The sequence below is a fragment of the Salvia hispanica genome, chromosome 2, assembly GCF_023119035.1.
Source record: "Salvia hispanica cultivar TCC Black 2014 chromosome 2, UniMelb_Shisp_WGS_1.0, whole genome shotgun sequence".
Lineage (NCBI taxonomy): Eukaryota > Viridiplantae > Streptophyta > Magnoliopsida > Lamiales > Lamiaceae > Salvia > Salvia hispanica.
This window is the reverse complement of record NC_062966.1, coordinates 2,635,030-2,647,723: the sequence shown is the minus strand read 5'-3', so window position 1 is coordinate 2,647,723 and position 12,694 is coordinate 2,635,030. Positions and strand designations below refer to the sequence as shown.

General features: G+C 33.5%; 3 protein-coding genes across 4 annotated transcripts; 2 read left to right on the top strand and 1 right to left on the bottom strand.

Moving 5' to 3' along the window:
* Positions 1-2,052: 2,052 nt before the first annotated feature.
* On the top strand, positions 2,053-3,639 carry LOC125203271 (chaperone protein dnaJ 8, chloroplastic-like). The gene is made up of 3 exons (XM_048101583.1): positions 2,053-2,456; positions 2,895-2,963; positions 3,276-3,639. Exons 1-3 carry the CDS (start codon positions 2,247-2,249, stop codon positions 3,432-3,434), a joined length of 438 nt encoding a protein of 145 aa, XP_047957540.1. The 5' UTR covers positions 2,053-2,246; the 3' UTR covers positions 3,435-3,639.
* Positions 3,640-5,620: 1,981 nt separating this feature from the next.
* On the top strand, positions 5,621-9,611 carry LOC125203270 (magnesium transporter MRS2-1-like). 2 transcript variants are annotated; one of them, XM_048101582.1, is made up of 7 exons: positions 5,621-5,805; positions 6,410-6,737; positions 6,837-7,019; positions 7,705-7,833; positions 7,908-8,246; positions 8,733-8,780; positions 9,155-9,611. In XM_048101582.1, the coding sequence occupies exons 2-7, from the start codon at positions 6,429-6,431 to the stop codon at positions 9,383-9,385; spliced, it is 1,239 nt and encodes a 412-aa protein (XP_047957539.1). In that variant the 5' UTR covers positions 5,621-5,805; positions 6,410-6,428; the 3' UTR covers positions 9,386-9,611. The 2 variants fall into 2 exon arrangements, with proteins under 2 accessions (XP_047957539.1, XP_047957538.1); XM_048101581.1 differs by having other exon boundaries at positions 6,410-7,019.
* Positions 9,612-10,008: 397 nt separating this feature from the next.
* On the bottom strand, positions 10,009-11,683 carry LOC125203272. Its single transcript, XM_048101584.1, has 2 exons — positions 11,499-11,683; positions 10,009-10,323 (listed from the first exon to the last, which is right to left on the bottom strand). Exons 1-2 carry the CDS (start codon positions 11,650-11,652, stop codon positions 10,232-10,234), a joined length of 246 nt encoding a protein of 81 aa, XP_047957541.1. The 5' UTR covers positions 11,653-11,683; the 3' UTR covers positions 10,009-10,231.
* Between the last annotated feature and the right edge of the window lie 1,011 nt (positions 11,684-12,694).

Genomic DNA, 12,694 nt, shown 5'->3' with positions numbered 1-12,694 from the left:
CGAGATTTTAGGAGGTTTTATTTTATGTGTTAAATGGAAAGAGAAAATATAATTTTATATTTATGTGAGAGGAATTTTTTCCAAAAATAAAAATATAATATCTTTTATGGGACAAACTAAAAAGAAAAGTGTGACATCTTTTATGGGATGAAGCGAGTACTTATTTCTCTTACTTCCTACATACATAGAAGCTTAGCTTTTTGCTTTATCCATGAATGCATAAAGTCACCTAAGAATTCATGATAGCCAAGTGTTTTCAGGTGCCCCCTCTATAATGTATCCATCTACACCTATGTGACACGTTCATCAATCATACTCCACTTGCAGGTCAAGTGTCACGTCAATTTCTTTAATTAAATACCACTACACGGCTACACATATGCTTAATTAGTTTGAAAAATCAATTCTATTTGAAATTTCAGTACATTTATCTTGTCGACGCAATTTAATAAAAAATGAATACCCCGTTTATTAAATTCATACTATTCAAATTTCTAAACACAAATTCATTTTGATTTATATTTTAAAAAATCATAAGATTCATTAGCTCGATAATTAATATAGCCTTATTATTAGATCATCCATTTTATAATTCATCGACCTATTTAAACTATCCACTATTAAAATACATTACGTTAACCAAACCAATAATTACAGTCCATTTTAATTATTAAGTAAATATAGGCCATCAATTCATCACACCCTATTCAAAAGATATTATTATAACTAATGATTTTCTAAATAGAATGGCAAATACCGGACCATTAATTACGAGCCATAATTACTTAAAATTAATTAAAAGCTATTAACTAATTCATCTTGCATAATCTCATAAAAATAGAAAATCCATTTAATACATTAGTATTCCCAATGTCCCAAGATAATTGAGTTATATTCTTTTATTGTTGTCCAATATAGTTGAATATTTTCTTTTTGGATAAAAATATTATTCATCTCTTGTTTTACTCTCTTTCCATTTCTTTTATTTTATTCTCTCTTTTATTTTTCTATCTCCACTTTGATTTAATAAATCCATTTCCTAAATTTCGTGCCCAAAAGAAATGCTCCAACTACATTGAGACTGATTGAATACAATAAACTAATGACCTTGAAGCAATTTGAGAAAAATAAAATTGTATTTGCACCAGAATTTTTGCATTTTTTGTGATTAATGATAACATTATTTTAAAAATCTTATTAGAACAAACTTATTTTATTTATATTTAATTACAAAACTAAGTATTTCAACATGAAAAATAGCCCTTTATAAATTTTATTCCGTCTATTAAAATTAGGTTAATTTATATTTGTGGAACCATTCTCATTATTTTCTCTTTCTCTCTCTTGTCAACGGATGATCGGATCAAATCCCATTTAATATAAGTACTCCAGTAGTATAAACTTTTTTTCTAAATATTTAAAAATTTAAAAATCGATTCAACCAATGGTCAAGTAGATCGACTTTTCTAAATCAAGTACGTCGTTACTCTATCTTTTTTAATGTATAAATCAATCAGATCAAGCATCGATATATGCTAAAAAGAAGGCAAATTGATCAGAAAAACAATGAATTTTCACATTGTGGAAAAAGATTGAAACTAATGATGATATGGATGCTCTAGAAATAGTGTCGATATTTTACGTAGACAAAATTTATGACGAAAACTTTAGTGGAAGAAATTTGCATCATTCAAAAAATTATTAGTTATAAAATCAACATTGAAAAAAGAAATAAAAAAAAATAAGAAAAGGTTGCAATGGTATATGCTATAGCGTATTCTCCTTACCCGTATATTATTCCGACATTTTTGAACAAAAAACAATTCGATAAAAAGATTTAGATTTTTGTGGAAGAATAGTCCGAATTTGATGAGAGAAGCAGTCGCCAAAATCCAAAATCAAAAACAGACTCCGTATTCAAATGGATAAGATCGTCAATGCTGTCCACACCGCAAAAGGTCACTCGTTTTGGATAAGGACCTCTGTAGCTCACACGTCAGCTTCCTCCCTCACTCATCTCTATAAATATGCAAATCATTGAAACTGATCTAACCATTCCATTTTCTATCCACTTCCGATTTCCAATCCAATAATTCATTTCCGAAACTTATTTTTTAACCAAGCTATCGTTCTCGATCTCCATTTTCTCTAATTCCGCAGCTATTTTAATATTAAGGTTGATTTTTTCGACCTCGATTGAAATTTGCATAAAATTGGTTGGAATTTCTTTAATTTAAATTGAAAGAATGGCTGCTGCTGTGGGTTGTGGGTCTTCCTGGGCTCAATTCAAGGATATCTCGCCTCGAAGAAGCTCGAGGAGTAAAAATGGCGATAGTAAGGGATTTAGGGTTTCGTGTGTGTCTTCTACCGTGGCTGATCCGTACCAGACACTGCGAATTCGCCCTGGCTCGTCTGAATCTGAGATTAAGAAGGCATTTAGGCAGCTTGCTCTTAAGGTAATTTCTCCAGATTTTTGTTCAATTGCATAGAAAAGTCTTATTCCAGAAAATTTCATTTTGGGGGTTTCTGAAACTGGAGTGTGTGTAGGCATCGCTGTCATCTTACGTTTTCAGCTGTAGTTAGAATATTGCTGATTTTTAATTGAATTACAGTTTAGGATTCCTTATTTAAATCTTGCTAGGACCTAGGATGAATGGATAACAAGATTTTTCCCCATGTTTTGGTAGAACTGGCTCATTATAGTAGCGTTAAGATTGCTGATTATTCCACTAAAAACATGATTAGCGTTCAATTCCATCCACAATAATGAATCTCTTAGGTCCTTTTGCCTTCTACTAGTTTAGTTCACTTTTCCCTAAATATATTTAATATTTCCAATTGATTGTGCTTGGTTATGTTATGTTTACTGAGGTTTTGATTTTGGTGTATTGCAGTATCATCCAGATGTCTGTAGAGGAAGCAATTGCGGCGTCCAATTTCACCAAATTAACGAAGCATACAATGTAAGTAACCACACACACTTACTTTGTGCATAACTTTAGCTGTTTTGACAGAGTTCCATTTGGCTGTGTTGGTTTATTTTGTGAGAGTTGTATTCATGATTTGGTGCCAATATTTGTAAATACCCCTAAAGTTTGTGTCTTTTTCATATTACTTGTCTGGGACCAAGTTAGCTGATGAGTCACTCTCAATCAATGTTTATGTTTTCTTGAAATAGTGTTCTTTCATGACACGTTTCTTCTAAATTGATTGATTTTTGTTTTGTTGAATGATTTGGGTGTGTGATTGACATAAATTTGTGATGATTTTTGTAGATTGTGATGAGTAATGTGAGGGGAGAATCAAGTGGGGTGGAGTATTATGAGGAGGAGCAGGTTAGTGAAGAACAAGATTGGGAGCTTTGGGAGGAATGGATGGGATGGGAAGGAGCTGGGATTCGTGATTACACCTCACATATTAATCCATATATTTGATTCGTATATGTTTTCATCCATAAAGCCCACACTTTCACAACCATTTCATGTTGTGAATGGAAGATGAGGTTTTTTGTTTGTACAGAGTAATTTCATTTCTATGTTTTAGCCCATGTACATACTTCTTTTTATGGCACCCCTCAATTGTAATAAGTAAATCTTCCTGCCCTTTGAGAAAAAGGAAAATAAATCAAGTGTTGATATATTTTGGGATCTGAGGATTTCATAGCATTTGTTCTTTCATCATCTTAGATTTTGCCTGTGTAAAAAAGAAACAAAAGTTCGAAAGAAAAGAATAAAACAAAGGAAGGGATGTAAAGAGAAGGAAGAACGAAATCAGTATGTATTTGACAACTTCAAGAAGTTGTTATATGCAAGTTTGCTCCTATAAATTTGTAAAAACTCTTTAGCACTCTACTCATATCACCAATGTGTAATGAATAAATGAAATGAAATCTGTTACTAATCACTAGTATATTACTATAAATAAATGAAATTAAATCAGTTACTAAATTATTTATAATGAAATTAAAACTTTAGAATTTAAAACTTAAAACTTCAAATTAAAACTTACTAATGAAGTGATAATAGACTATAATAAAACTAGATTTGGAGCAAGTTTTATATCCCTTTCATTATCACACTAGGTCTGCGGAGAGTAGTCGACTTTGTTTAGTACTACATCACCAATTATTAATCAATCTCTTTAGCCAAATAATGCATTATTTATGTATCTATAGTTATTGCAACATATTCTACTTTACTACATGAGTAAGTTACCATACCTTGCTTTTTTGAACACCATGAAACTACTGACTACAAATCTACAACTGTGCCTTAACCGAAAAAGTAACTTGAGGTTGGCCAATGATTTTAGAGTCTCTAAACCAATCAGCATATGCAACCCAGTCAATAAGAAGTCATTACAACTCTGGTGAATTTTTATTTAAAAATATTATAATGATGCATTTCTTTTGAATTAAAATAAAATGAGATGGTTTTATCGTTTTAATGTCCGTTTCATAACCCTCTCCTAATTTAAAAAGAAATACTAACTAACAAAATCACATAATCTTGTCGCTTTTCCTTACTACTCCCTCTATCTGTAAAATAATGTTGCATTCGCTATCTGAGATGTCTACAGTTTAATTCGCATACTCTCATTTACCTTCTTTTTGCTGAGTAAATGGACTTTACTATTCACCTCAGTCATTATACTAACATTTAATTATAAAATTAATAATATATGAAAATGAGACTAATATTCTAATAACTCATTTCTTAATATTTTAAAAAATTCAAATAATTTCTTAAATTTTTTGCCAAGTCAAAATAAGACTATAAATGACGAACAAAGAGAGAAGTTAATGAACATCGAACTAACGGGTCAAGTGTGGGCCCCCCATAACACGGGAAGTAGGGAACTTTAGAGCATCCCCATCCGTGCTCTTAAATAAGAGCACAGAGGTGGGTCGGGACCCACTTTTACTCCTTGTCCTTAGCTAAGAGCACGACACCCACATCCGTGCTCTTCCGCAAGGACAAGCTCAAAGGTCCCACCATTCTATTATTCAATTTAAATACTTCAATTACTAAAAACATTTCTACATTATAAAAATACATTAAAAAATAAAAATTACATAATTAAAATCCTAAAAAATAAAAATATATAATTAAAATCCTAGAAAATAAAAAAATACATAATTAAAATCCTATAAATTAAAAATTACATAATTAAAGACTAAAAAATAGATGAGAATGTGATTTTTTTTTTGTGTTGAAGTGGGGGTATTTATAGATGAAAATGTGAATTTTGGGGGAAAAATTTGAAAAATAAATTAAAAGTGGGTAGAAAACAGAGACAATTTTTTGGGAAGTGGGAAAATATATTTTTTAATTTAAAAACATTTTTTTAAATTAATTTCGAATTTGTTTTTAAAAAATAAAATAAAATTGAATATGCCAACGACGGCCAATCAGACAGCGCTACGTAAGGGTGCTCAACGGCACGGACGTGCTTTTAGCTAAGAGCAGCACCGTGCCGCTGACACGGACGGACGGCTTGCAGCGGCGGACGAGCTCGTCCTTGCCGCTGGCACGGACGGACGGACGGTGATTTTGCAACCACTGCGGACGCCCTTACTTAACTATGCTTCATTATTTTATTTTAGAGTAGTGTTGTGGAGTATTTTTAATTGCTTGAGACCAAATTAGAAAATGCTAAAAATCAAAATTAGAAACATAAAACATGAACTCATCAAGAGTTCCTAGTAATCAGTAACTGATCATTTGATTGTTTCTTCTTCTCCGCTATAATCCAATAATCCATCCTTCCCGCCGCCCCCAATCCTTGATTCGCCTCACGATTCAGGTAATTCACAAACCTCACTCATCATTACTTTAATTTCAATCCATCTGCAAACCGCGCTTTACTTGCGAATTCAATGTTTCTCTTGATTTTGTGATTCCGGATTCATGCACTCAGTAGACAAACCCTAATTATTCTTCGATTATTTTGCTGCTCTAATAATTTTGCATCAATTGCGGATGCTTGTGAGTTACCTTCCGTTGGAGGCAATTAGCATATTGTTTACTGGTTGTTCATGAATCGAGTTTCTATTAATTCTGTTTCACTTCCTGGTTTGGTCTGTTGACGTGATGATACGAGGAAGATGGAGAATTATATAGTTTCCGATTGATATGTGGCTCTGATTCAATTTTGTTGGCACTGCTCTTAGCTTGATAACCTGTTGTTGATTGCATTAAATTTATCCATGTGCAATAAATGGGTTTATATGATTATTAATTGAGGGGTAAATGCCAATATTTTATTGTTTGAGGTGACTATAAAAATTCGTTTATGTGATATATTAGAATGAAACATGCAATGGAAAACATAAATGTGTTTACTTCTGTCTTTGGAGAAAGAATGGATTTAAATGGTTAATTTTGGGGGGTTATGTTTTCCTCTGCAGTTGTGGAATCTGTTCAGTGATGGCAGACCTCAAACAAAGTCTGCTTCCACCGAAACCTGCATCGGCTATAAATTTGAGAGACAATTCATACCGGCCATCTGCCTCTGGCCGTGTCCCATTTCAGGGAGTTGATGTTTCAGGCCTCAAAAAGCGTGGGCAGGGCCTTCGATCATGGATACGTGTTGATGTAACAGGGAATTCCCAAGTGATTGAGGTTGACAAGTTCAGTATGATGCGTCGATGTGATCTTCCTGCACGTGATCTAAGATTACTAGACCCGTTATTCGTGTATCCATCTACCATCCTTGGCAGAGAGAAGGCGATTGTTGTAAATCTTGAACAGATCCGATGCATCATTACTGCAGATGAGGTTTTGCTCTTAAATTCCCTTGATAGTTATGTTCTGCAGTATGTGGTGGAATTGCAGAGACGGTTACAAGCTGCCGAAGTAGGTGAAGTTTGGCAGTCTGAGGGTCCAGATTCAGGCAGAAGGAGAGGAGGCAGAAATTTTGACAATATGTTCGGGAACATATCTCCAGATTACCTGCCTTTTGAATTCAGAGCTCTTGAAGTTGCATTGGAGGCAGCCTGTACATTTTTGGATTCTCAGGTACTATTTAGAGAATGCTCGTGAGTCGTGACTGCCTGAATTTTCTTTGTTTATTGCTTAATTTCTTTCTTAATTGATAAGAAACATGATTTACTTTTAGAACTAAAAAAGTAAAACAGGACAAGTCATTTCCTCAATTAAGAATTTTTTTTTATGATTTCGGAAGGGACCTAGAAAACCTAAATGTAACACTATCCCACACCTTTGCTGTTTTACATTATTCGTCTTTTGATTTCTATTTTTTGGTGTTAAAGTACAGATGGATGTAAGAAGCATTCAATATTTTCTTTAATGTAAGGTAAAACTTTAGAACTGGATATCAGTGATAGATCAGTGCAGTACCGGATTCTTTTATCTTCTAGTCATCTATTTCTTTCTTATCCAATTTGTTATGATCTTGATACTAATCATGCAAAGAAGTAGCCCGACTTGACTTGGGCAGGAATTTTGGAATGCACATATTATAAAGAATTAATTGTATAATTTAATATTAACACAACAACAAAATGTAGCAGTTAAGAAACCAGTCTGAATGTGAAGCTCGACAAGGCTTGATAAAAAATAAGGAAAGAGCACCTCTGAGAAGGAGAGCTCTATAACAGTCATGAATCCTAATATTATTTCCATTAATACACTTTGTATACTATAATTGAATGTGCATTTCAAAAATATCCAAATTTGATAGGCAGCAGAATTGGAGATTGAAGCATATCCGCTGTTGGATGAACTTACTTCAAAAATCAGCACACTGAACTTGGAACGAGTTCGTAGACTAAAAAGCAGGCTTGTCGCATTGACTCGGAGAGTTCAAAAGGTATGTAGCTAGTTTATTTTAATTTTTATCTCTTATTTCTGCTCCCTTTATATAGTTGTATTATTATTATCTAGGTCAGGGATGAGATTGAACAACTAATGGATGATGACGGAGACATGGCCGAAATGTATCTCACTGAGAAGAAAAGGCGCATGGAATCTTCATTTTATGGTGATCAATCTTTGGTAGGATATAAATCAAATGATGGTGGATTATCTCTCTCTGCACCTGTTTCTCCTGTTTCATCACCTCCTGATAGCGGCAGGAAGCTTGACAAATGCCTTAGCATATCAAGAAGCAGACATGAAAGTGTCAGGAGCTCAGAAAGTGCCACAGAAAATATAGAAGAGCTGGAAATGTTGTTGGAGGCCTACTTCGTTGTCATCGACAGCACACTGAACAAGCTGACTTCGGTATATACTCAACATTTTCCTTTTGCAATTTATTTACATCACTTTACTTAAAGTGGGACCTTTCTCCACTCACAGTACAAAAACTTTAAACTGAGACAATTTCTCCACTCACAATACAAACAGTAGATTTCTTATAACATGTGCCCAAATATTTTGGGCATCTTTTTATGACTCAGAGGAACTACTCCCTCCGTCCCAAGGTAATTGAGTCGTATTCCTTTTTAGATTGCCCCAAGATAGTTGAGTCATTTCATTTTTTGGCAAAAACTTTATTCTCTCAGAGAACTCTCTGTGCATCTCTCTTACTTTACTCTCTCTCTTACTTTACTCTCTCCACTTCAAACTTTAACACAACAATTTCTTAAATCTCGTGCCCCAATGAAATTCCCCAACTGCCTTGGGATGGAGGGATGTATAATTATGATAGTCAATTTTCTGTGGTGCTCCAACTCTGTTGGTATTAACAATTTGCTTGTATTAATTCAGTTGAAGGAGTATATTGACGATACAGAAGATTTCATCAATATTCAGCTGGTATGTGCCTTTCTCTTCTTTTTTCCTTCTCATTTTCTTCTCTTGGAGATAGATGCCTTCCTCTTTAAGGTAAATGCCAAATGGCATAGCTTAATTATTTTCTCTGATGCATCCTGGGAAGTACTGATATAGCATATACAAGTTAGAACAATATACTGTACGTTCACATAAATAGTAGCTATCTCCTACTCATGTCTAAGTCCTTTTTACTGCAATATAAATTGTTTTTGTTTCTTATAGATTATGGTGTTGGATGAAGGTATATGTATTGTATAGAACTTTGCGATGGATTAGAATTCTCAGGGGTTTAATGATGTCACCCTTAGCCCTTGTTTTATTTTAAGCGCGACTATGAATATCACAACTATCTGCAGGATAATGTTCGGAACCAGCTTATACAGTTTGAGCTGTTATTGACTACTGCAACTTTCGTTGTTGCAATATTTGGAGTGGTAGCTGGTATATTTGGCATGAACTTTGAGATACAGATGTTCAACAACGCTGGTGCATTCAAATGGGTCCTAATAATCACAGGAGTTAGCGGAGCCATCATTTTTTCGACATTTTTATGGTTCTTTAAGTATAGAAGACTGATGCCACTGTAGATGACTGGATGAAAATGCAGGCTTTTGAGGCTGGAAATGGCCAAGCATAATTTCTCCACATATAATTGTACAGAAATATATTTGTGTTAGTTGACCTTTCTTTGTAACTAGAAAACTGTTTGATAGCTCCTAACTGCAGTTTGCTTTGCTGCAAGGATAGAAAGATATGTCATTAAACTAAGTTTACAGGAATAAGTGAGCTTTAGCATTGATTTTTAGCAACACAGTCGTTGTCATATACTTTTATTACATGTTTTTCCTTGTGCAAGAATACACACAGGATGCAAAGCTATTGTTTCTTCTGTTCCTATATTCATGACCTACATTATTCCATTTTTTAATGTCCTCTTTTAAATGCCTTGTTTTATTTGTTGGGCACATTTGCCACTCATGCATCTTTATCTCACTTTTTAGTTCTCCTAAATATAAGTAGGAATAAGCCATTGTTTATTAAGATGGATTGAAATTTAGTAATATCCCAATGAAAGTATGAAATTGGAGAATTCTAATAATGGGAATAAAAATACAGTCCTATATTGTATCAATCATGTGAAGTAAATGGCTAACATTCCGAAGAAAAAAACGAGAATTAAAACTACAACACGGGCAAAAGAGACTTCTCAGATATGTAAAGTAAAACTATTCTAATTTTTTCGCGGATATGTTCAGCTTCACAATACTAAGAAAGGTCATTGTAGCAATACCTTTTTGTTATTTTTGCAAGTAAAAGACATGAAAAAAAAAAACTTGTTTCTCAGACTCGTAGTTCAGTGGTACAGGCCATAATTAGAAGTCATGGCGCGGCGAGGATGGAGTAAAGGCAGTAGAAAATGGATTAAACTTTTCTTAGCTTGTTGCAGACGAACCAGTCGAAAGCCTCGCACTCCTAGCTTTATCAGCCTTTTCCATGTAATCTTGATGAGATTGTTGCTTTGACCCTTTCAAAATTAAAACTAGGTTCAGAAGCAAATAACAAGAATAACAAGGCACAAGGCACTAGCAAATATAGCAGGCTAGCAGTAGAAGTTTTTACAATCATTTTCAGAAGCATGTTTGATTCTCTATTTGTTCATTCAACCAATGAACAAAACTAGTAAGATATGGTAGAGAAATTCTCTCTCAATCAGATAAATTGAATTGTTTTGAAATCATAAGAAAGCTGTTCTTAACAAACCATATGAGGGAAAGAAGGTACAGAATACACAAACCTAATGGAAACAATGTCTTCTATCTTACCAAAGAGAGACATCAAAGTGAAAATTAAGTGGAAAATCACAAGAAGTTTCCGAACTCAGTGCCATTTATAGGATAAATTCACGCGTTTTAATAAATGACCATCTTGTCACTGCTTCGGGACTCTGGCATCTAACCATGTTAAGATAGCTAGCATTTAGTCATTTAGATCGTTCGAAACAGACTATTTCTCAATTATGAAAAAGCAGTAAGCAGATGAAGCATCTTTCAACTATAGACATTATCCTATCTAGCCAATACACGTTAATCTGATACAGCATAGGCTTTAAACTAGTTGAGGTCTCCTTGAGTCCTTCCAAGTTACAAGCCAAATAAGCCATCGCATTACGGAACTGATTAAACCCCACAGAACAGAACTAACACTTTTTGCTAATGAGACTCATAAATTAGATAAAACAGATGAGAGATGTATGAAGGATGTCTACTGTATGCTCACCAATCAGTAACTAGGAAAAACTATTAAATCAAGTAAAAACACTGACAGTATGTTCAATTTCAATGCTAATCAATCAATAACCATAAACATTGATGCTAATAAATTAAAAACATCGATGCTGATAAATCATAGCTAAGATAGCATTCTCATTCTCCAGAAAACAAATTACATTTCCGACGAATTGTTTCCAGATTAGTATTGTTATTTTCATTCATTAAAGTCAGGAATCAAAAAACTCAATTGCATTTGAAATTACCTCATAAAAGGTATCGGAATTAAACAAAAATCACAGAAGAATTGTAAAGAACAATAAAAGGTCAAAATCTGCACACGTATCTAATCGATAAACACAAAATCAACACCGGAAAAACTAACTAGATAAAACACGAAAATAGATAACTCAAAAAAAGATGTAAAGCTCACCGCGAGTCATGAGATACCAAGGGACACCAAAAATTACTCCGAAGATGGCGATGCCTGCAAAAACATGCTTCTTCTCACCACTGTATAAATAATATTCCATTTTCGACCTAAATCCTCCGCCTCCATTTCCTGATTTCTTCGCATCACAGCTCATTATATTTTTTGCTGACTTCTACTGCTATTACTACCTGTGTTTATTTATAAGCTTAAACCCCTTTTCCAGAGTATAATTCTCATAATTTTTTAACTCACGTAAATAATTTAAATTTTTTTAACTATTATTCTTTTATCTCTTTTACTTTACCAATTATTTATTATTTCCTATATATATCCTTATTTTTTTGGGCAGATATCATTAATTAAATTCGGGTGTATTCGGTTTAACTAAAGGGCATATAGCACGCAATGAACTTTCAAAATAGTTTGATTTTTCTTGTCAACTTTAATTTTTCATGAAAAATTATGAATTTTACCGGACTGTGTAAATTTCCCATCTGACAAAACCTGATAGATTTCCAACACAATTTACGAAAAAAATCAAACTATTTTAAAAGCTCATGACATTATAGGCAATTTGCCCTTAATTAAATAGCCCAAATAGGTGTGGCTCGGTCCAGCCTCTATGGACAAATAGAAGACTAGATATGAGACAAAAACCCAAATCCTACATTTATTAAAATTTAGAAAATCACTTTGGGAAATTAAATTTCAGTTGTAAATCTGGAGCTGAAGTTATATCTTTGTTGTGGTCAAATCCTATATTATTCGATAAGCTTTGCCAGCACAATGGTCGAATAACGAGTTAGGAAAACAAATCAGAAAATCTGGATTGAGTCTGCAGACGTTACATGGAGAAGTCGCACGCGATCCGTGATTCTTTGGAGAATCAATCGGTATGTTTATCTAAATCATATTCATGAATTAGGTTAAATATTCTTATTACGTGAACTATTTGTGTTCTAGTATGCGATCAATCGTTTACATTCGTATGAAGTCATAATCGAGTTAGTAGATTCTTCTCTTGATTATTTGGAAATGCAAGTCTTCCGCTGCATGTATCTCAGCAAAATATTCATCAAAGACATTTCATATGTGATAATACCTTATCTAGGTCCCTGAAATGAGATCTTTTCTACTTTGGGGATCTAAAAGGAGAAAAACTCCATTTTTCAAGAACTATTTAAGAGTTTCAGTCA

What these genes read in the sequence shown, in the direction of transcription:
- LOC125203271 (XM_048101583.1), top strand. Translation starts at nt 2,247, where the DNA reads ATGGCTGCTGCTGTGGGTTGTGGGTCTTCCTGGGCTCAATTCAAGGAT. An exon ending in TTAGGCAGCTTGCTCTTAAG is followed by an intron (nt 2,457 to 2,894) that starts GTAATTTCTCCA and finishes GGTGTATTGCAG; the next exon opens with TATCATCCAGATGTCTGTAG. An exon ending in AAATTAACGAAGCATACAAT is followed by an intron (nt 2,964 to 3,275) that starts GTAAGTAACCAC and finishes TGATTTTTGTAG; the next exon opens with ATTGTGATGAGTAATGTGAG.
- LOC125203270 (XM_048101581.1), top strand. Translation starts at nt 6,429, where the DNA reads ATGGCAGACCTCAAACAAAGTCTGCTTCCACCGAAACCTGCATCGGCT. An exon ending in CACTGAACAAGCTGACTTCG is followed by an intron (nt 8,247 to 8,732) that starts GTATATACTCAA and finishes GTATTAATTCAG; the next exon opens with TTGAAGGAGTATATTGACGA. An exon ending in ATTTCATCAATATTCAGCTG is followed by an intron (nt 8,781 to 9,154) that starts GTATGTGCCTTT and finishes AACTATCTGCAG; the next exon opens with GATAATGTTCGGAACCAGCT.
- LOC125203272 (XM_048101584.1), bottom strand. Translation starts at nt 11,652, where the DNA reads ATGAGCTGTGATGCGAAGAAATCAGGAAATGGAGGCGGAGGATTTAGG. An exon ending in TTGGTATCTCATGACTCGCG is followed by an intron (nt 10,324 to 11,498) that starts GTGAGCTTTACA and finishes TAATTTTGAAAG; the next exon opens with GGTCAAAGCAACAATCTCAT.